This window comes from Acomys russatus, chromosome X (assembly GCF_903995435.1).
Source record: "Acomys russatus chromosome X, mAcoRus1.1, whole genome shotgun sequence".
NCBI lineage: Eukaryota > Metazoa > Chordata > Mammalia > Rodentia > Muridae > Acomys > Acomys russatus.
The window spans coordinates 33765732-33789248 of record NC_067169.1 but is presented as its reverse complement, the minus strand read 5'-3'; the positions used below and the strand labels follow the sequence as shown (position 1 = coordinate 33789248).

Sequence of the window (23517 nt, the reverse complement as noted above, 5' to 3'; positions counted from 1 at the left end):
CCTAATTTTATAACAGTAATACAAATCTGCTTGGGGCTGACAGCTACCATTATTTCTTCCTGGCAAGTGTTTTCCACTAGGGAAAAATACCTGTTTAATGGACATGCTACTTCTTAAAGCCCATTAATGAGAGCTTTTATGATTGATGCAGTCTTTTTGCCTCTTATGTAGATTTGAGAATATAACACTTGGTATATAAATTGGGTTTTTAAATTATTTTTTATTATATAAATTTGATTTTAGACATTTTTTCACATTTACACAATGCACACTGACAACTCTAACATCCCACCTCTGTTAACTCATCTCATGCTTATGAATCTCTCTCTTATATTTGTATCTATTTGCTTTGATTTGTGACCTACTGCGATTAGTCAGGGCGTCCGTGTGATCATGGACTTGGAGCTAATGGCTGGAGTTCGGTGGGCTCAGCTATATGTATGCAACTAAACACAGTGGTTCTATTAGTAGCCAGTAGGTCAGAGGTAAAGAATAAGGTTCCACGATCCTCCCTCCCCTATCCTTCATTGATTATCTATAAGACTGATCTTTTGAAAGCCTGGGTCAGATACCTATAGTTGTGAATTACTGATTGCAATCGTGCGTCAAGCCCAGAGAATGATATTTCACAGCCCTGCCCTGTATATTCTGCCTTTTATACACTTCCTAATTCCTTCTTGCACAGTATTTTGTTAACCTTATAAGGGGTTGTTTATTCTTTACATTTTGGATAGCCACAAGACTCTCCATCTTTCATTATCAGGACAGGCTGCTTTGATTAAAGTGAAGAGGAGCTTTTGTCTGTGGGTATAAGCATAACTATTCACCATTCTATGAGTTTTTAGTGGTTTCTTAAACTCAAAATAATTGACCTTTTACAGTTAGGTCAAAAGTGGCAGAATAATAGGTATGGCCATTTTAAAGTATGTAGGTCAGTGGTGTTTATTACAACCATAGTACTATATAGCCATCTATTTCTTAAGCATTTCCATCAACCACAAAGGACACACCATACCCAATAGTCTGTAACCTTATATATCTTCCACTTTGAAGATCTTGGAAATTTTTATTCTGCTTTCTTTCTCTAAAACATGATTCTTAACAGTAGCAAAATTATAGTTATGAAGTAGAAACAAAAATCTTTTTATGGTTTGGGGTCACCACACTTGAGGAACTGTAGTAAAGGGTTGCAGCATTAGGAAGGTTGGGAACCACTAGTTCTTTCATAGATTTATTTGACATCTTATACTTATCTTTGGTGAAGTATTTGTTAAGGTAATCAGCATGTTTGTTAATCCATCTGTTTTGTTTTGTTTTGTTTTGTTTATTCTTGAGTTTAAGAGTTGTTTATCTGTTTAAAGAAATGACTTTTTTCTTTTTGAATTTTTGACTCAAGGTTTGAGTATGAAGCCAGGGCTAACCTTGAACTTAACAGCCCTCCTGTTTTTGTTTTGTGTAACTGTCTTTTAATCATGTATAATTTGTAAAAGTTTTACTGAGTCTGTGGTTTGTCTTTCATCTTTATGATATGATTGTGTTTCTTATGAGTTAAAGAGAGACCAGTGGGTGGTTCTAGAGACAGAGGCAAGTTCTAACCCTATAATCAAACGTCTGTGTTTTGGTTTAGTCACTTAGACTGTACATTTCCATTTCCTAGTCAGTAAAATAAAGGGATTGAGATGGATCAGTGGTTTTATTACACTCAGTGAAGCATTAAGTTTTCTAAATGTGGCCCTGAGGGAAGGGAGAAAAGGAAGGGCTTCCAACAGAAGAACTCTATTTTAGATTTTTTTTTTCTGTTTTTATTTCTCCCTATCATTTTGATTTGAAGAGGATTCCTTTGCTAGTTACCTTTACCATACTATCATTGGGTTAAATGAATTTCAAAAAAAATACTTTTCACATTTGAAATCCTTTGATTCAAAAATACTAATTTGAGCCTACTGAAGTCTTTTCAATGTGCAAAGAGAATAAAAATCATCCACAATTCTGTTGATCAATTTGGCTTTAACAATTATTAGATTGTTTCTTAGTAAATATTTATAGTATCCATTTTTTTTACAGGTTTATAAGATATAGGTCTCCCCTATAACCAGGCTGTGGAAGGATGTGTTGAGTGGATTTAACAACTATCAGTAAAGCACTGTTTAGCCAATCAGCTGGGCAGAAGGACAGGAAGTGGAAGACGGGACGTCCTGGAGAGGGGGAGGAGCCAAGAGTTGACAGTTGATAACAGGGAAGAGTTGAAGATTGAGAGCTGGAGGAGAGAGGTCACTGAGGATGAGATTCGCAAGAGCTTGGAATATATGTAGGTTATGAGGATTAGAATAGTTTGTTGTTAAAAAAAAAATTAGCAGTTTAGATTCTGCCCAGCATAGTGATTGCAGCTTTGAATTATATTTCAGTCTCTTTGTGTCAGTTTCCTAGGCTGAACAGATACATTTTATTGTAACACCGGGCCACAAGTATGATCTCAGACCATATTTTGCTACGTGTAGACTTTTAACAGTAAGAAGGCACAGATACAGGCTGAGGAGATGGCTCAGCAGTTCAGAGCACTGGCTGGCCTTTCAGAGGACCTGAGTTTGAGTCCCAGCACATATGTGGTGGCTCATAACCTGTAACTCCAGTTCCAGGGAATCTGACAACCTCTTCCAGTGTCTTTAGTACCAGGCATGCATACAAGCAAGAATACGTCTACACATAAAATAAAAATAAATCTTTCCCTTTAAAAAAAATAGATTATATGTCTTATTCTGTATATACCATGAAATCTCGTTTTTTAACCTTTTTAGAGAGTATCACACTGTCTTAGAAGAACATGTAATAGAATTCTAGCAATTTAGACTTCATCTAAATTCTCTAGTTAGTTCAAAGTGACCCGCAATACTCAGTCAGTAGCTGCACATAGGGCATTGCAAACTTAATACTGAACAGTCTTCCTTATGCTACAAATTAAGAATACTCTTTTCATGCTATCATTTCTAGATCAAATTAACATTTAAGGGCTAATTTCCATATTGAATGCATTACTAGAATCCATGTTTTAACAAAACAGAAGATATTTATTACTGAACTTCACTTCCCTTTTCTGTTGGACTCTATTTGTAAACTACAGAGAACTATAGCTGAATGTTTTTGTGGTAAGTATGAAATGGGACATTTTGCTTAAACGTATTAGGTGCTTTACTAGTACAATTATACATTCATTATACATTCTTAGAGTCTAGACTGCAACTGCCACATAGAATACATATTATACTGTCTATGTTAATGGATAATAAAAAATCACTATAGCATAAATCTATGAATTTAGAACTCTAGCTCAGATTTAAAGAATTATATAAGGCTGATTTTTGCCTTTTTAATTTTTTATTATATATATATTTATTGTACATATATAAAATAAACTACATACAGCAAGAAAAACCACAAACAATCAGGAATTATATTAATGTTACTTTCATAGTGTTTTGGCTCTTTGTATTTGGCAACCTTGAAGAAAATATCTTTCCTATCTTGGTGTGTCTAAAATTCTGAATCTAAATCAATATCTATCATATCTCATCTCCATCAACTTACAACATCTAACTAGATCTAAAAACATCTTAACTTCTAAACAATTAAGCTTAATTGTAAAACTATACTATCTGGTCTTCAACCCTATCAGAGACTTGAGATTTTGCCTTCTGAAGCAAAGATAAATAGTTCTTCCATTTGGGAAGGAACAATAATCAGTGTAGACAAGACCCATGAATCCCAGAAGAAGTTTTATTGTGGTAGTCTGTGTAAGCACTAATACTACTTACACCTTGATATAAGACATTAGTTACAGGAGAAATAGCCATCATAGAGTAGTCTTGTTTTAATGACTCCATGCCATTGTGTATTTAATTATGTAGAACTTAGACCACTGAATTTTCACATTTGATTCTTTTGGCAAGCCATTTTCCCTAGTGTATACCTATACTAATATGCCATATCTTTAAATCAACTGGTGTAATTCCTAAAACTTTGACAGAATGCTATTGCTCCAGGTCCTTCTATCCTTCCTCCTACTCTTCCACAAGGTTCTCTGCATTTCACCTTGTGTTTGGCTGTGAATCTCATCTGTTTCGATCTGTTGCTGCACGGATCTTCTCAGAGGACAGCTATGCTAGGCTCCCATCTGCAAGAATAACAGAGTGTCGTTAATAGGATCGGGTTGGCTCTCTTGCATGGTGTGTCCAGGCATTAGTTGGACATTCCCTTCGTCTTTGTTCTTTCTTGAACCCTTCACATATTGTAGGCAGGGTAAATTTTGAGTCCAGATTTTTGTGGATGTGTTGGTGTTCCCCTTCCTCTACTAGGAATCCTGTCTGGTTAGAGGGTGGCCTCTTCAGTCTCTATGTCTGCCACTAGTAGAGACCTCAGCTAGAGTCACCTTCATATCCTCCCAGTAGTCTACCCTGTTGTAGGTCTCTCTAGCTTGTCTCAGAGATGTCCCAGGCTATGGTTTCTCTTCGCTCTGCAAGCCCTATGTCCTCCTGTCAGCCCCCACCCCCACCTCAGATCTCCATTTCCCTCAGCACTCCTTCTCCTATCCTTTACCTTCTCTTCAAGCACTTCTCTCTATTCTGTTCCCCCTTCTGAGTGAGATTTAAGAATCGTCCCTTGGGCCCTCCTTGTCACTTATCTACTTTGGGTCTGCGAATTGTGCGGTTATCCTGTACTATATGGCTTGTAAGTGAATACATACTATGATTCTTTGTTGATTTTTTTCTGTGTACATATATTTGTTGATTTAGGGATGGTGAAGGCTTGCCTGAAAAAATAGTATGTACATGTTCCCAAAAATTAGGATATGAAGCAGTAGTCCAAATTTTTAAAATCTTTCCAGTGATCAAACTCTTTATTTTTATTGTTCTTGCTCTTGTTCATATTTAGGCAGTGGATGTACAAGCAAGCATATTATAGTGTGCTCAAGTTGCAAAATACAAATATATAACTTTTAAAACTGGAAAGATTAAGTGATGTCAAAAGTCATAGGTTTAATTGTCTCTGTCTACCTAATATCATGTCTTTAGAACTTGAGCAGAGAGAACAGATCACTGAAATTATAAGCTTGTGGTAAGTGTGTGAATGACAGAAGAGAGTGAAGCAGGTTTATAAGGAATGCTTTCACTCTGTGGAAAATGAGACATTACAGCAGTGGCTCTTAACCTTGACAGGGCTATTACAAAGTGATGGAACTCTTTACTGTTACAACTTTTTAAAAAAATCACATTCAGCATTTTCACTTTAACAATTAAGAAACAGACTCTGATAAATTTAATAACAAATGCAAATGTTAGAGTCATGCAGCCAGTTTAGTACCAAAGCAGGAATAGAAATGTATATGTCTTACCTACAACTGCAGAGCCTTTTCACATTAGCACTGTTCTCATTCCTCCTGTTCACTTGCCTCAGTAGAAGGTTGATGAAGATGACCTCTTACATATGAACAATGCATTGCTAAAGGCAGCGTTCATATAACAATGAGAAAACATGAATAATCAGATACCTTTTCATGTTGTCCAGTCTTGCATGAGAAATTTACAACAATAGATATGACATCATTTATTCCAGATTTATTTATTTATTCCAGAAAAACAAGTCAGCTTTCTTATTAGTTTGTATACTCCTTACAGATTTAGTCTCTAATGCACCAACATTTACACAACATTATCTGGAAACAAATTTTCCATTTGAATTACTATTATGGATTGATAATTGCTTAAGATCCTGGGCTGAACATGAAACTCAGTAGTAGAGAACTTTCCTAGCATGCACTACAGCCTTGAGTTCAAGCCCTGGTGGTACTACAAATTTTTTTTTTACATTTTTATTTTTAATATTTATTTTTAAGTTGGTCTGTGGCTTCAAAGCAGGGCACTGGCCTAGTATCCACAACGTTATGTGTGTAAATTTTTTATGCAAACAGTTCTACATTAGATTGATATAAACAGTGTCTTTCTGAACATTATCCTGGACACCACATGGTCCTTTATGGTGGCTCGCTTCATCATAATAAAAATAGTGATGGCTACTGCTTTGAGCCCTGTCAGTTTGAGAGGAGTTAAATCTTTCTCTAAGTAACCCTTGAAGGACGTTATTTTCTTTTGCCTTGCATTCAGATTAATTAACTTTTACTTCTTGTTCCTGTCAGCATATACTTTTTAGTGTTAATGCTCAGTGTTGCATTCAAGTCTCATCATGTGGCTTGAGGATATGGATAGAAGAAAAGGACTTTTGATTTGTGTAAGGGAATGAGAGTGCACTGTGAAGTAAGCATAACAGTATATTGCAGCACATTTGAATATGACCGTCCATATTTATCTTCATGAGATTGGATTTATTTAAGAACTTCTAAATAAATAAAATGTTACTATTAATGTCCAAAATTAATTTATAAAATGTTTGAATAGCCACCTGGATTATCCAGCTAAATTTAGTACAATATAATTAATTATATAAACTTTATTTATAAAATTGTAAAAATACTATAATTTTTAAAATTGTAAAATTAATAATATAATTTTTCTTATAACTATGCATGGCTCTCAGTTCTTGCACATCTGTTGCATATGTGGGTTTTCCATTCATAACAGCTACCTCTGTGTGGCTTGTTAAAATTCTAATGATGAATCTATCAAGAGCTAACAAAAATAAGTATAAGCAAAAAAGTAAACATATAAATTATAGTAAAAGATATTTATTACGTTGTTACAAGCATTTAGCATTTATAAAACTAGTACTCAATTCTATTCAGAAGAATTCCTGAAACTTGTATACCTGATTATATCCCCCAAATACCTATGACTTATCACAGCACTCTGTAGCAAGCATACATCAGTAGATAATTGAAAGGAGTAAAGCCAGCCTTGTCTGTGATTATTCCATATTTTCACAGTACATTTTATTATCAGTTGAGTAAATCTGTTGTTTTATTTACATGGAATAACTGCCATAAGTTATATTACTACTTACTGGCCATCCAGTTTTGATAAGCCCTGAGCTTAACAAAACTTAGTCTATGTATAACCTTATTAATAATTATGAAATTGGTACTATTATTCCAAATTCACTGAAGAACAAATGTTTAGGATTTTACTTTTTTTTTTTTTTCACAGAGTTGTTTGCTGTGACACTGTCTTATTTTCATAGATGACCCATGAAGATTAGAGTTGCACATTAAGTCTTTAGGGTTAGGCCTTCCACTTTTCAACAGTTCATTTGTAGAAAGTTCCATTTTTCTGTTAATCTGGATTTTTTGTTGGTGGTGCTAGTAAGGAGTCTTATAGCAAAACAGATCATTTGATGCAGGTGTGCAGGCACATGCCCGTACGTCAGCATTTGGAAGGTGAGGTTAGAAGAGCCCAACTTGAGCTACATAGAATAAGACTTTGTCTTTTAAATAAAAGACGATAGCAAAAAAAAAAAAAAAAAAGTAAGAGCATGCAAACTAATCTTTCTAATACTCAGAATAGTTCCAATGTCAGTAGAAGCAGTGGTACAGTGTCTGATGCATAGGTTCTCCAACTGGGCGTTTCATTCTCCCATATTTACTCATAGAACAATAGGAATAATCCTGATATTTCAATTTACATACCCCTGATTTTTGCCTGTTTTGTGTTACATCATGGTTCATAACAGTAGCAAAATTACAGTCATTTTATGCTTGGGGTTCACCACAATATGAGGAACTGTATTAAAAGATCACAGCATTAGAATGGTTGAAAACCACTGTACTAAATCAGACAGTTTTTATAAAACAAGAGAATGTATTCTCTCAGGGAAGGATAAAGAAAAATGTTTTTATCAAGTTTGAAAGGTAGTTTTCTTTGGTTGAAAAGCAGAAAAATATGTGCAAGAAATTTGGGTACGAATATGTTTTATACAGCATCATTAAAGTTGAGGAACATCATAATGAGGCGCCTGCACCTTTCTTTCCATTCAGTCTCCAAGTTTCTCCCATTCCCCATTCTCTTTTCATTTTCTTTACACTTACTGAATCATGCTGTTTTGAGTTCTTTACTTGATGGTACAATAGACAAACATTGGACCAAAATATTCATAGTACATGGGTCTTAGAGTCATGTTTATACCCTTGATAGGGAACAAATGTCATGCCAAAAGTATGATTGATTTTTCTAATCAAACTCTATGTAAATTGTTAGATTCAATGGTAAATCTGTCCAAAAAGTTGAAATGGAGTCTTAGAAGGTATTATATTTGAATAGGAGTTCACCAGGCAGAGGAAATATCAGGTGAAAAATTGTGGAGACCCAAAAGGATCATTTTGTAAACTGATGAGATTTGGGTGTTCTGTTACTGCTTCGTTTATTGTTTCTGAGACAGGGTCTCACCATATATCTTTGGCTGGCCTGGGACTCACAGAGACCCACTTTTTTCTTCCTTTGGAGTGCTGGAATCAAAGATGTACTCCATCCACTATGCTGATTAGATTTTGGTTTGACTGAGGAAAAAGATGCATGGTGAGTGAAGTGGCCAAAGAGAGTGCTCTGTAATCTTAGCTTTCATTTCTGACCCTTCCTTTTCATTTTTTTTTTGCAGTCATAAATATACACTACAATCTTGGAATCCTTTAACCTGCCTATATGAAAGAACCTTTTCTTAGCCTTTCCTCTTCCATTTGCTCCTTCTGGCTTTCTAGTATTGGATTAATAAACCTTGAATGACTATCAAACATTTCAAATGTAGTTTAAGATTAGGCCTCCATGGGACAGCAACTTGCTGGTATCCTGCTTTGATTTCCCAGCTATCTTCTACTTGAGCCACACCTATGAGCTCACTGTGCCTCCTTTACAGCCCTTGTTTGCACAATTCCAATCACTTGTTCACATCTATGTTTTCCCAGGATATCTTTTATCACTATCTCCAGATGCCCCCATCCTGCCACTCATTACAAAACCAGCTCAGATACTTTTCAGAGGTCCCTTGCCCATGTCCAAAACATACACACTCACTGGAAAAATATGCCTGTCTTCTGACCACCAGCAGAGCCCATTGTGTTGTCTTCAGTCTTCAGTGAGTTCCTTGTGTATTTCTATAATCTTTGTTATTAAGGTCACAGGTCATCTGCTCCTCATGAGTTGTCAAGTTCTCATTCTAGATACTTTTCTTCGGTAAACATGCTCCAAGACAAATAATGCTGTCCACTTTAAAATGTAAATGTTCTTCAGTGAAATCAGACCCAAGAAGAGAAAACTAATTAGATAACTATAGAGTAGAGAGCTTTCCAGTTGTGGGTACAGTTTTAGGCCTTGCTCTCTGCTGTTTTTCAGAAAATTTGCAGATATGATTTCACTTGGCTGAATATTATTTGCTGTTTAAAATATCAGTTTTACCGACCTGTGCATTAAATTCAACACATTTATGTGCTGGTATTTATTGTATATTTTGGTTTAACTCAGTAATTTAGGCAATCACTTAAAAAGCTCTCTTATTTCATTTATTTTTTGTGTCTTTTGAAGAGAAAGTATGACAGATCATTTTGAAGTAATGAAAAGTTATGTTTTTCCTCAGTAAGTAATTTTCTTTTTTGAGTATTTGCATATCAGTTTTAGATTTGAAATATTTTCTTCAGTCAGAATTTTCTTGCTGAATCTTAATAAAGTGGTTTGTTTGCTTCCTTTAGGGAAAAAAACTGTTTGCCTTTAAATAGCATTTTATATTCTTAAAGTACATTTGTATTCTATATACTGGTCTATCATGTGGTCCATGACTAAATCATGTATGCGATTTCTGTCAGCTTCAGCTTCCCTCACATAGATTAAAAAGGAAGGCAGAAAGAAACATACCAACCCAAGTTTCAAATATCACTGGTTTAGTTTGATTTATTTTTAGACTGAAGATTGAACACAGAGCTTTACATATGCTAAGCATTAACATCATGCTACACCCTTAGTCTCTGGGTTTGGATGTCAAATTCCTAATGCAAATCCATGCAGTCAGAAAATGTTCCAAAACAAGCTTTGCAGCCTGGATACTGTCCAGTGTTTAGCCTTCACGGGTTCAAGCTAGATAGAGTCCCAGATAGAGAGGGATGTGGACATTCCTACCCAAGAAGATGTCTGCAATTGACACCACTTGCAAAGGAAAAATTCTAAAATTGAGTCTCACTGGGCGTTTAAAATCCCCTTAACAGTAGGCCCCATGCCCAGCAGTAGATGGTGAACACAAATAAACTCAATGGTATTTTTGTAGGTTTTTTTTTTGTCTCATTACTTTGTCTGAGCATTTATTGTCTTACTGGTGTTTTGCTTGTATATTATGGCTTCCAATTTTGTGTTTTCATGGGTTTTGCTGGGGTGTGTGTTTCTTTTGCTTTTCTTGTGTTGTTTTAATTTTGTTTGTTTGTTTGCCTATTTGTTTTCTAAAGAGAGAGATAAAGAAGATAATGGAATTGGGTAGGTGGGGAGGATCTGAAAGGCATTGAAGGAGGGGAACTGATTAGAATATATTACATAAAGTAATTTTCAGTAAATAAAAGCACTATGAAAAATAGATAATGTGACTTCATCTTATAGGTCATAGATACCATATTATATACTCTTCTGAAAAAAATTAACAGACGGGTGTGGTGGTCTAGAACTTGACAGGCAAAGGCAGGGGGATATCTGTGAGTTTAAGGCCAGCCTGGTCTACAAAGAGAGTTCCAGGAAAGCCAGGGCTATTTATTACACAGAGAAACCCTGTGTCGAAAAACCAAAAATAAATAAATAAATAAATGTAAAATTCTTTTTACATATATTTGTCTGGGTGTTTGTGTGTACATAAGCATTTGTGTGTATGTACGTGGTCCATGCAGTATGCCTGTGAAAGTTCTTACCTTCTGTAAATTCCAGGGATCAAAATCAGGTTGATAGCCTTAGTGGAAAGCACCTAATAAACTGTTTTAGAAGCCTCTAATTCTTTTATCATTATGCAGAGTCCATTAGATTTCCAAACTACTTTTTAGGACTGTTAAATGCTCTTGTTTTCACTTCTTGTTCCAAAACTTATCTATAGAACTATTTATTTTTTCTCTTTTTACTATTGGCCAAAAATTTACTTCATGACAGCAAATGATTCACAATAAGCTGTGCCTTTGTGTCCCTTCTTCAAACAAGGTGATTGATACATTGTGGTGCAATGAGTGATCATACTCTTTCATTTCCCTCCTTTATGCAATAAAGAGAAATACACCAGTTAATACAAGTGTTATCACAACTCCCAGTATTTGCTCCTTACAGAAACATGATTCACAAATACATCTTCCTCTCTTTAGAGTTTCTGACTCCAAAATTGCATACAAATAATAGTTTGGCAAATATTTTTCTTAAACAGAAACCCTTTTATTGCCTACAATAAGAGACATTGACTTTCATTTACTGCCTAAATTAGATGCAATTATATTATTTTGGAAAGAATAATAAATAATAATATAAATAATGGAATCTTGTTTTAGTTGTACTTGTTGAAGTATTTTGTGAATCATTTGATGTCTTGAATTCTAGTGGTAGAGGAGTCAGTGCAACTCCAAGGTCCAAACCATGCAATGCCATTTTCAGTCTCCTCTGTTTTTATTGACAATGCAAGTGCATTCCTAGAGACTTTGCCAATTACATGTAAGATATCAACATTTATTCTATATTTACTTTTAATTATAAAGCAAGACATCAGTTTTTCAATATAAAATTTTTATTTTTCTTTGATTGAAAATATAAAAAAAATTTACTTGATGTAGTATCATCTATTTAACTCTAACTTTCAGGGAGATAAAGTTTACTTGCCAGCATCTAATGTTCTTAGTATTCTGTTACCTTGCTTCTTGGTACTTAACTTGCCAGCATCTAAAGTTCTTAGTATTATGTTACCTTGCTTCTGCTTTAGCAGAAATACATGAGAGATGTTTATGTAGAATGCTCCTAGTAATTTGATTAGTCTGGGATTAGAAGATTAGTATCCTGATATATCACTTATTCCATTAGCTTGATTTCTGCTTTGAGGAGTTAGCTACTTTCCTTAACACTCATCTTCCATTTATCTCTAATGAGAAGGTAATTTCCTCTTCATAATATTTTGCCTTTTTCCTGTTGAGAGTTCAAAATCTCTTACTATTGATTATTTGATTTATGCTCAGGAAGACTGGTCTAAAAGTTGATAACATTTTACAATGAATTAACATATGCATTGTGTTTAAAAATAAGAAAGCTGAAAATTCTAATTCTTACTACATACCACATTCAACACAGGACACTAGTTTATGAGGGGAGGTTGGTCCAGAAAAATCATATCCACTTAAATGACAAACAACTGAAGAAGGGGGAAAAGTTTATCTTGGAAAAGGGATCGCTTAGTAAAAGCAGGTTAGTATCTTCTATTAATTGGAGGAGACCTTTATGTTACTTTAGAGGATATAAATATGACTGCTGATACCTTGAGGACCTCCATTCTCTGAGAAGAGGAAGTGGGGGAAATGGTAGAAGGGGCATGAAGGTGGGACTAGGAGGAGAAGAGGGAGGGAGCTGGAATCAGGCTATAAAGTGATTAAATAAATAAATAAATTTAAAAAGACTTGACCAGTGGCTAAAGTGTTACAATTTATTGAAATGTGTCTTGAAAAGCAATATCATAGTCAAAACAATACCAGACATGTTAATTTCAAGAGAATTATAATGTATCTATTAAATAGATGTTGAAGACCTTAAAAATCACACAGTAAAATGTTTTAAATCTGTTAATCCAATGTTTTTCATAAACATTCAGAACTCAACTTCTAAGGAACTGATATTAGGGTGGTGATTCTTAAACTATGGTAATAGAAGGATTGCCTGGGAATTGGTTACAAATACAAAAGACATATTCTGACTAGGAGATAAGATTGTTAAACTAGAATTCATGCAATTTTAAGCTGTCAGGTTTTCTTCAAAGGAAAACAGTTATCCCAAAAAGATGCACCCATTTTGTCAACAAGACTGCACCTGTTGAAGATGATTTTTATGACTAGGTTCAGTTTTAGAAAGCTTTTCAGTCTGCTTATGTGACTATGTAGAAGATTACATTTTATGAAATTCAAACACAGATTACATTTTCTCAATTAAAATTTAACATGTGAATTGAAATGAATCATGTGTGTAAAATATAAACTGGATCTTGAAGACCTAGTGGAAAAACAAAATAAAATTCAATAGTGATAAAAAGATGTATTAGTGTGTGTGTGTGTGTGTGTGTTTGTGTGTGCATGTGTGTGTGTGTGCACTTACCTACAGATGCCCCAAAAGCCAATTGATGATGTCAGATTTCCAGGAGCTGAGTATGAGTCCTCTGGAAAAATAGCAAGCACTCTTAACCACCAAGCCACTAATGCAATTTAAAAACAATGTTTAATAAGATTTATTTTATGTGTATGAGTGTTTTGCTTGTATGTACATAAGGGCACCACTTGCATAGCTGGTGCTTGTGTAGGGCCCAGATGTTTGGTCACCTGCAACAGGAGTTACTGTAGGTGTAGTTTTTATCTATTTTAATGGGGCTCTTATGCCTCTTTCTCTGGTCACCTCCTTCTAACACCCCAACACCAATTAGGAGAGAAAGAAGGTTAGTGGAGAGAGGTGGCATAGTTCTCTTTTGCTACTTCCTGCTGGTTAGGGTCATTGTGTTCCTTGGAGAAAGTCCAATCTTCATTTCAGGATATCTCCAACAACTTCTCATCAAACTGCATCATCAACAACCAGGAGCATTCTCCTCCTTTCTCAGAGTCCCTTTCTCTCTCTGGGCTCTGGAATTTATTCCCTCTCCAGAGTCTTCAGAATTAAACTATCTGGAGCTGACAAGAAGGCCATCTCAGAGCCCACACAAGGCAAATAGTCTGCTGTGGACAATCTGAATTAGCCACATATCCCACACCTGAGATTAAAGCAAAAATATGTTTACATAACATAACTGAGTTTTATAAACACCAAAACTTCCACTACAAGTTACAATTGTCTTCAGATTGTAAACTGCCATGTAGATGCTTGGAATCCTACCTGGGTCCTCCATAAGAGCAACAAGTACTATTAACCACTGAACTATCTTTCCAGCCCACTCTTAAGATTTATTTTATAAGCATGCTCATATGCACTCATGTGCACGTGCGTGCGTGCGCGCGCGTGCGTGCGCGCGCGCGCGTGCGTGCGTGCGTGCGTGCGTGCGTGCGTGTGTGTGTGTGTGTGTGTGTGTGTGTGTGTGTGTCTATGTTCAGTCGTCCATAGAGACCAAGGAAGTGTTGAAGCCTCTGGGACTGAACTTCCAGATAGTTATGGACCATTGTATGGGTGCTGGGAACTGAACTTGAGTCCTCTCCAAGAGCATTAAATGTTCTTAGTCCCTGAACCATCTTTCCAACCTAGTGCCCTTTTTGCATGTTAGAAATTGGTAAAATGTAAATTATCTAATCGTTTTACATTAACAGAAATTAAATTATGGTGGCATGGTAGTTATGTACCAGGCAAATAAGACTTTCAGAACATAAAGTAGAACTTAAATGTTCTTGGATATAAAGGTAAATGTATCCTCCATAAAGATAAGCATAACTATACTCAGTGTCTGCTTTTCTTGAATTTATTTATTTACTACATTTATTTATTGCAGAGCTGGAGAGTGAACCCAGGGCTATAGACACACTAGGCAAGTGTACTACCATTGAGCTATATTCCCAACCTACTGTTTGTCTTTTAAGAACTGGCCTGACTGTGTGGCCCCAGGTGGTATTGCACTTGCTGTGCCGTATTTATTCCACTAGGTTTCACAAATGCACTTTGAATGTTTCTAACATATGCCGATATGCCTTTTTAATTTATGGAAAATGACTTTTCCTTAAGGACAATGAAATGAGATTGAATGCCTTGAAGTACAGCTACATTATATGTAATTTAAGTATATTTAGAACAAAATTATTGTTACTGTTTTCTTGGGCTGAGACGTAGGTAAATATATCTTCTATATCTCGTTGATTTCAGAAATTTCTTTGAAATATAATTTTTATTTTGCAAGCTGTAATGAGCCATTCACCATGTTGTCTTCTCTTTAAGAAATGGTTCTCTAGGTTTATATTATTAGGTCAATTGGATTTGTACTTATTTTTAGGTAGGCAGAGACTGATCATCTAGAGACTGGCTTTTGGTTTGGATACAGAATGCATTTGGGTATCCACTTACAGTAATGAATATAAGTAATGATATCATTATTACTATTTTTAAACATCTGTGATGGTCAGGAATGTGCTAAAGTCAGAATACAACTTGGTTAATTAATTATGTTACTGCTCCTGCTTAGGACCATGTTGACTAAAAGGACATAGTCCCATCATAAGGAAGCTATCAAATGGATTTATTTGAAGTTAAACATTACTTCACTCCTGATTTACTGAAAGATGTTTAAAATGTTGTCTGTATTTTCTGAGGAGCATCTGACAATTTCCTTCTTGTATACTGAGTTCTTCCATGAGTTTCTTATTACTTTTTTGTGCTTATTATTATATCTCTTTTTAGTTTTCCTCACAGGAGAAAAAGCCAACTCAGTATTAAAACGCTACCCAAGAGCCAATGGGCTTTTTGAAGAAATAAGACAGGGCAACATTGAGCGTGAGTGTAAAGAAGAAGTCTGCACATATGAAGAAGCCAGAGAGGCTTTTGAGAATCATGAAAAAACTGTGAGTATGCTAGAAACTTAAAACATGTTCACAGAATTACTTACTTTTTGGTGTATTTCTAAAACCTACATTCCCAAAGGATATGCACTGCTTTCAACTAAAAGTTAATTTACTGAAGAAATCTCCATGTAACATCTAATGAATAATGTTCTATATTTGAGAGAACTAGGCTTACTTTCTTCTGTATTGGTCTGTCCTTGAGTGCTGTTTCTACAGTGCTCTGCTTAGCTAGCAGTTATTATGGTAGCAAGGCATCCAGTTCACACAAGGCTTTGATTTGGAAAGTAGGTGGCGTCTTTACCTTTCTAAGCTTAATCAGAGAGAGATGGGGAGGGGAGCAGATGGAGGAAAGTAAGGGAAATTGTTAGTGTTTTGATGTTTTATTTCTCCTGGGCTAGGTGCTAGGATGCTTCCCTTTCATGCTTGAACCCAGCTTCCAACGATAGTACCAGAGAAACTTGGTTTTAGTTCTCTATTCTTTTGGAATCTTCTTCCACATTTCATAAGACTGTTTTGCTTCACTTTACTCTGACTGCAGGTTATTCAAAGATAGCACAGTTGGGAAAGCAGAAGCAAGGATGTAAATTTTACAGGTTTGCTTTACAGTTGAAATTTACAACACCAGAGGTAGCTGTTGTGTAAAGCATTCATGCCTGTGCATCAAGAAAGTACTGTATGCTAAATAAGTGGCATATCATGAGGGGCATCATGCCCCAGCAACAGGGAGTACAAACACAATTTAAAGAAGGAGCACTTGATCTTTTGTTTGGTAGAGAAGGCTCTAGAGATGAAAGGTCCTACAAAAGAGAAAAGAAAAGAAAAACAACCACCTTAAATTCTAGTGCTCGAAGCAAAAGCAAAATCTGTTTATAAATTAACAAGCAATTAATCTTCATCAGCTTTGCTGGTTTTATAAGTAGTAGTTTTTGTCATAAATGTAATGAATTATGGGTAAGATTTTTTTTGCATGGCTGTCTAGTTGTTAAAACAACATTTAACAAACATCCCCTCTTTAGCATAGTCACTTTAGTTACCTGCTTTCCATATTTACTTTGCCTGTTTCTGGATTTTCTATTCTAGTTTATCCTCTTGTTTTCAAATAATATGTTTTATGTTCTAATATAAATTAGAAGTAGTTCTACCTTGTTGTGGTATTCTACAATAGTTTGTGAACTGTTCTTAACTACCAAAGAGCTTTTTCATGTAGTTTCTAGTATTAAATTGTCTAGCATAAGAAAAATACTTCATCAGTATTTTACTAGGATTTTTTTTCCAGTTTGTACTCCTTCTCAAATAATCTGGCCGTGGTAACTAGTAACTTCACCCATGTACTTGTCTCTTTAGATCAAAACCATGTAGGTGACCTTACAGGCTCATGTAAGGCCTCGGTGAATGAAATAGGTCATTGCGGGTGTGTCTTCTCTTTGTCCCTTTCTGCTGCCTGCCCACCATGAGGTGAACAGTCTCTGCCACATACTTCTGTTACCATGCTACTCTGCCTTGCCTCAGACTCAAAACAATGTATCCAACCAGCAATGCTTTGATATCTCTAAAACCATAAGCAAAATTTAATCACCTTCCTTTTTAAATTGTTTCTCTCAAGTATTTGCCACAGTAACAAAATGTGTGATTAATACGTCACCACTACCATCATAAGGCTCTTTTTACCTTTTCCATATAATTAAAAAATTTACATTTATTCATTCATTAGTTATTTGAGAATTTTGTACAATGTAGTCATAATCCCTACCTTCCCCATCTTTTTAAAGATCCACCTCCCCTTACCTGCCCACTCAACTGTTTCCTCTTAATTTATTTATTTTGTGGGAAAAGGGAGGGGCACATGCCAGTCGGTCAGAGGACAATTGCACAAGTCAGTTCTCTCTGGCGATCATGTGAGTTCTAAGGCTAGAACTCAGGTCATCCATCAAGCTTGGTGGCAGGCTTACCTACTCAGTCATCTCACTGTTATTTATGTAGTTTTAAAATAGTAGCCTAGAATGACATTTTGCATTTTCTTAACTATGTATGGTGGTTTATGCCTGTAGATGCAATACTCAGGAGGTGAGGAAGATTGTGAATTAAGCCTAGACTATATATAGTGAGTTCCAGGCTAGTTTGGTCCATATCAGTAAGAACGGTCTCAAAAACAATACAAAGCAACACACATCTCTTCTCTGTGATGGCTTTAAATCTCCCTCAGTAAAAATCAAAGAATTCAGAATTATCTAAAAGGTAAAATTGTTTCCATCCTGCAATCTCATTTACCTACAGAAGAATCTTCACTATATCTCTTATGACTCTACCACTTACTTATTTGTTCTGTTTCCTTACTCATAATACGAGCACATGACCTGTCTTAGGGCTTTGGCAGTTGTTTTCTTTTCCAAATGGGAATGTCTTAAGTTTGCTGATTGCAGTCAGGTCATTGTGCAGTTTCACTTTCTTAATAAAGAAATATTCTATCTCCTGTGTTTTTTTCCCCCAGCACTTTTAACCATCTTAAGTTGATTTGTTGTATTTGTTAGTTGTTTGCTTTCTTCTGCTCAAGACTGTTTTCCCTATGACAACACTGTTTCTCATTTGTTTGATCCATAGCTACGAAGTTCTTTCACATAATGTGGGCTAAATAAATACTTGAAAGAGGAAAGAAGCAATTGTAATATTACAAAATACATTTAAAACATCAGAAGAAGTGATTTATGTTTTGTTCATGAGTTAGATGAGAGATGTTGTCTTTAAAATGGATTTTTAAATTAATATTGATTGGTTTATTACCTTCTCAGTAGTTTTAAAAATCTGCCATAAAATTTGTGTATATAATTAAAACGATAGCATTTATACTAGAATACGTTGGAAGGCATTTATATCAAAGTGGTCTTGCCTTCCTTCCTTGCTTCAAGGTAACTCTTTCAGAATAATGTTTATTACATTCTAAGAAGGCTCTAGAGTAAGAGAAAAGAAGAGTAGCTTTTGAGATTTGGTTTCTCCCACACTTATATTTTTGTGTACGTAAAGTTCTTACTTAAAACAAATTTTGTGACACATTCATAATTCTTAAAAGTAGAGAATTTATTACATAGCATTCCCTGGAAAATTTTGTGTAACACTTTCCCAAGTTAGTGCACATGGTTAATTATAGATTGAGAGAAAAGACATGCTTAGTGATCCTCATTTTAAGCATGTATGTGGGTCAGACTTATTCAGGTGTTACCTGCTCAATAACTACTATGTAGTAAACAGAAGACATATAAAACATATATGCTTTATATTTTATATATGTAAATATATATATACATATATCATGGTTGAGTTCTGGTAGAAGTAGCTGACTTAGACATGAAAATTTATATAAACATTTAGTACATCTTGTTTGACAGGGGAGAGGCCTTGCAGATCTAAACCAGAGACTTTCGGAAGCAAGGCAAGCAAGCGCTGCACTACTGACTACATGCTAGCCTGCAATTTCTAGCACTGTGTTTGTTTGTAGTGCTAAGGATTAAATTTAGTGCCTTCAGGCTAGGAAAATGCTCTAATGAGTCATATTCTATTTACATCTTAAATACATAGATTTTTGTTTTCTATACATCAATAAAATAGAAGTAAAAACCATTTTCTTAATGTCATTCTCAAACCTCAGAGAATCAGGTAGATCTGATTTGATGTCTCAACTCTGCCACCTACTGGCTTGAAAGTACTTGTGCTTTCAAGTAAACATTTCTCCTTTATAGTGGTAATTATTTTTAGGTGTGAGATGTATGTTCTTTATAGAGGCTACAAAAGTCAAATCTACAATAAATTTATTTCATTCAAATTTCAGATGCTGTATTGTAGCTATTTTATTTAAGACTCCTTTCTTTTTTTCTGAATTAAAATATATGTATATCTCTGTTCTCACCTTGTTTTTTCTGTTACTGTGCTACCACCCCTGTCTTCAGTCTCCAAAATCACAGTAGGAATGCTAGGATTACAGATGTATACCATCACATATAGCTTTCTATGTGGGTGGGATCTAGGGATGAAACTTGATTTACAGGCTTCTGGCTAATGCTTTTACCCATTGAGCCATCTCTCTAGCCTCTACCTAGGTTTTCAGGACATTAAGAATCTGCATGCTAGAATTATTAATCTTCATCTACTATAAAGAAAATTGTAGTGATTATTTCAGAACTTTTTTCACAAATAATGTAAGGCTTACTTTGCTTGACACTAAGATAGTTGTCCTTAAACTCCAAAGGATACAGAAATAGTTTATGTGCTTATCAAACTTGCACATTGTACAGTCTTACCTGGTACTTAGTTCTATGTTTGTTTGTTTGTTTGTTTGTTTGTTTTGTTTTTGTTTTGTTTTGTTTACCTCTGTGGCACTGAGGATTGAATCAAGGACAATTAACTACACTGAGCAACTACATAGCCCCAGCCTGGAAAAGAAATCAGAACTCTCTGAAGAGATTATTGATCCTAGAATTGGCACTTAGTGTAGTATCAGAAAGTAAAGACGTGCCAAAAGAGGAAAAACAAAAGAAGAGAAACATGACAGAGAGACTTGGCAGTTAGTTTTAAGGAGTCCCAGTGGCTAAAGCTGAGCACTTGGAGCAATGGGATAAATAATATAGTATTGGATTTAACCCAGAGCATAAAATAAATACTCTCAAAATCTGCTTCTAGTTCCATGATTCCTCCAGCAAAACACTGCCACCAAATGCGGGCCGAACTTGTGAAGACACTGCCCTTTCAAACCACTACAATGACCAATAAGGACTTACTTTTTTAATTACTTTAAAATGTTTTTGAACATCTCTTGGGAGAGAGAAAGTTAATATTTTTCCATTTTTAAATTAGTATTGTGAATGCTAACAATACTAGTGGGTTTTTTTTCCTGGAATTGAAATTTGTGGCTTTTTATTCCCAGTCCACTCCTCAAACACAACATACCATGACATACTCAAAACACAATGTAGGAGGTCTGGAAGAGAGAAAAAAAAAAGCCTAATAAAACCAATGCAAAAGAAATACAAATGTTGAGATTCTCTGCTATCTGAGAAGTGACAACCTGAGCACACCTTCGACACTTAAAATAGGTGTGACGGTAAAATCAATTTTTAGAGCGCTGTCTTTAAATTATGTAAATTAATGAGATTTCCTTATAAATCTGGAGTACTGTTTAAAGTAATAGATAAGTGATAAAGATGCACTTCTATTTAGTTATTGAACTTCTTTAAAGGTACAGAAATTCCCTTTTTCACTTTGAAAAGTAAGTAGCATTTTAAAAATACAAGCTGAGTATGATGCTGCACATCTTTAATCCCAGCACTTGGAGGCAGAGGCAGGCAGATCTCTGTGAGTTAAAGGCCAGCCTGGCCTAAATACTGAGTCTCAGAATAGCCAGGGCTACACAGAGAATCCATGTCTTGAAAAACAAAAATAAATTTGTACTGATAAATAAAATGAGATTAACAAACAAAAGTTATAATTTCTCTAAAACATAGATTATTAGTAGTGTACATCTAGCATTTGTGGTTCTGGGGGGTGGAACCCATTGTTTATCACAAACCGCCTTTACTGTAGCCCATCATATATTAGTTTTTATATTTCAGCTAGTCCATTCTACTTTGAAGGGCTCTATTTTTAAATACATAAACTTATCACAAATTGTATTCAATATACACCTCATTAACTTCAAGAAATCTTTGTATCTCTATTCAGAAGGAAAAGGTGCTTTTGCCATCATTTACAACTTTGCCATCTGCATTCTCCCATCTATTGTACTCCTTACATATATTAGAATATCTGTGCTTATTGAAGTTTGATCATTGGTTGCCCTATCAACATCAATTCTGGGGAGAAAAGAAAGCAATTGCCTGAATTCTATGTCACTGATGAAGAGAACAAACAAAATTGACTGGTAATCTGAAGCCTAGTTTACCACTTCTTCCTGAGAGAACTTCATTAGTAAAAGTGAAAAACATATCTAAGTAGTGGTATAAATCACAACTAGATTAGAGAATATTTTTTCTTCTATCTATGTTGAGGTCTTCTCTCTAATTCCTGATGTTGATCATTGGTGTTCATTTTTTCATAACAATGCTGTCTGAAGGCTGAATGCTGGATCTGTCTGTCTGTCGGTCTTCCTGCCTGCTTGTCCATAAATCTGTCTGGTATGTGTATCTTATTTTATGTGTGTGTCATGTGTCCCTCTGTGTGTAGTATATGTGCATACATATATATATATATATATATATATATATATATATATATATATATATATATATATATATATTCTCTGCATGTGTGCAGAGAATAGCAGAGATGTTAATAGGCTTGCTCTGTGATTTTCTGCCTTATCCCTTGAGCCAGGGTCTCTTACTGAATCTAAAGCTAGGCTGTCTCCTCTGCCTTCGACAATATTGGGGTTACAGGCACACACCAGATCACTGGTGTTTTATGTGAGTTCTAAGAATTTGAACTCAGAAAGCTTGTATAACAAATGTTGTTACTGCCAAGCTTGATTTATCTGTTTTTAATATAACAACCTTTTTATTTATTTTCTCTATTTGTATTCCACTAAATGCTGTCCCTATAAAAAGCTATTTTTATTTTTTTTTGAGTTAGATATGTATTGCCTTTCTCATTTTTTGTTCTTTGCAGCAGAAGTTTACTTTTCTGTTTTGAGATGTTATTTTCTCCTTTCTAATGTCATACAATTTTAATTCTTTTGAATGTATTTATTTAATCATTTGGAGATTCAATTGTTTCTCAAACAAGGACTTTATGTAAGCAGTGCATTTGTACTTGAGCATATGTTTTTATAGAATGTGGGCTAAAATTTCTTCTGTACTTGAATATTATTACTTTCTTTTCATATTCTTTCTCTTTATGATCATACAAATAACCAGCCTGTAGTTGCCAGGAAGAGACTCCTGTGGCTTTTAAAGCATGTATCATCTATTCAAAAAACCACAGGAAACAAAAAAACCCACATATTTTCACAAATGTTTAAAATGATAATTGAAATGTGGCTAAATACATGAAAATACATATATACACAAGCACACACACGCAAAAAGATACCATTATCAGAATTTTGTTAAATGTAGTAATTTCTGTGATTCCATTAACTTAATATACAGTTTTAATTGAAAGGTAGTTTTTCTCTGTGACTATAATATCTAGTGACATTTCTAAAAGAGAGATCAGGAGTCAGGGGCAAGTGGAGGCAGGCTGTGACTTTACAAAGTCTTGCATTATTAATTTTAACAATTATTATTCAGATAATATTTAATAATTAAAATTACCTTTATTTAATATTTTTATAGTATTTGTATCATCTAAGTACTTTCTTGCCCTTTATTGTTCATTATCATAGACGGTTTTCATATTAACTCCATTGTCTTCCTTATAAGAACATGACACTGAGGTTTTTGAATGTTCCCTTCTATTTTCTGTGTTTTGTCTGTTTTTCTTTCAGTATTAGTTTTTTTTTTGTTTGTTTGTTATAATATCTTTTTTCATTTTCAGGTTAATGAGTACAATCCCCCTATACGAAATGTACAAATTAATGTCAGTTTAGTTCCCAGCATCTCATAAACTATGCACTATGTCATATGTCTGTGATCTTAGCCCTTGGAACATGAAGGCAGTAGGATCAGGAGTTCATTGTAGCTACTTGACAATTTCAAGTCCAGCCTAGGTTACATAGGATCTTGTCTCAAGAAAGTGGGAAGAGGCTGAAGAGATGGCTGAGTGAGCTAGGTAGATGGATTGGGTCAGTGGTTAAAAGCACATATTAACAGCGGGCG

At 34.9% G+C, this 23517-nt stretch overlaps 1 protein-coding gene across 4 annotated transcripts in view; it reads left to right on the top strand.

Moving 5' to 3' along the window:
• Positions 1–23517, top strand: part of Prrg1 (proline rich and Gla domain 1) — a 103338-nt gene that overhangs the window by 57649 nt on the left and 22172 nt on the right. For all 4 annotated transcript variants that reach the window (XM_051142389.1, XM_051142390.1, XM_051142391.1 and 1 more), the window contains one exon: positions 15558–15718. In XM_051142389.1, the coding sequence (XP_050998346.1) occupies positions 15558–15718 (161 nt within the window). The remainder of the gene's footprint in view (positions 1–15557; positions 15719–23517) is intronic.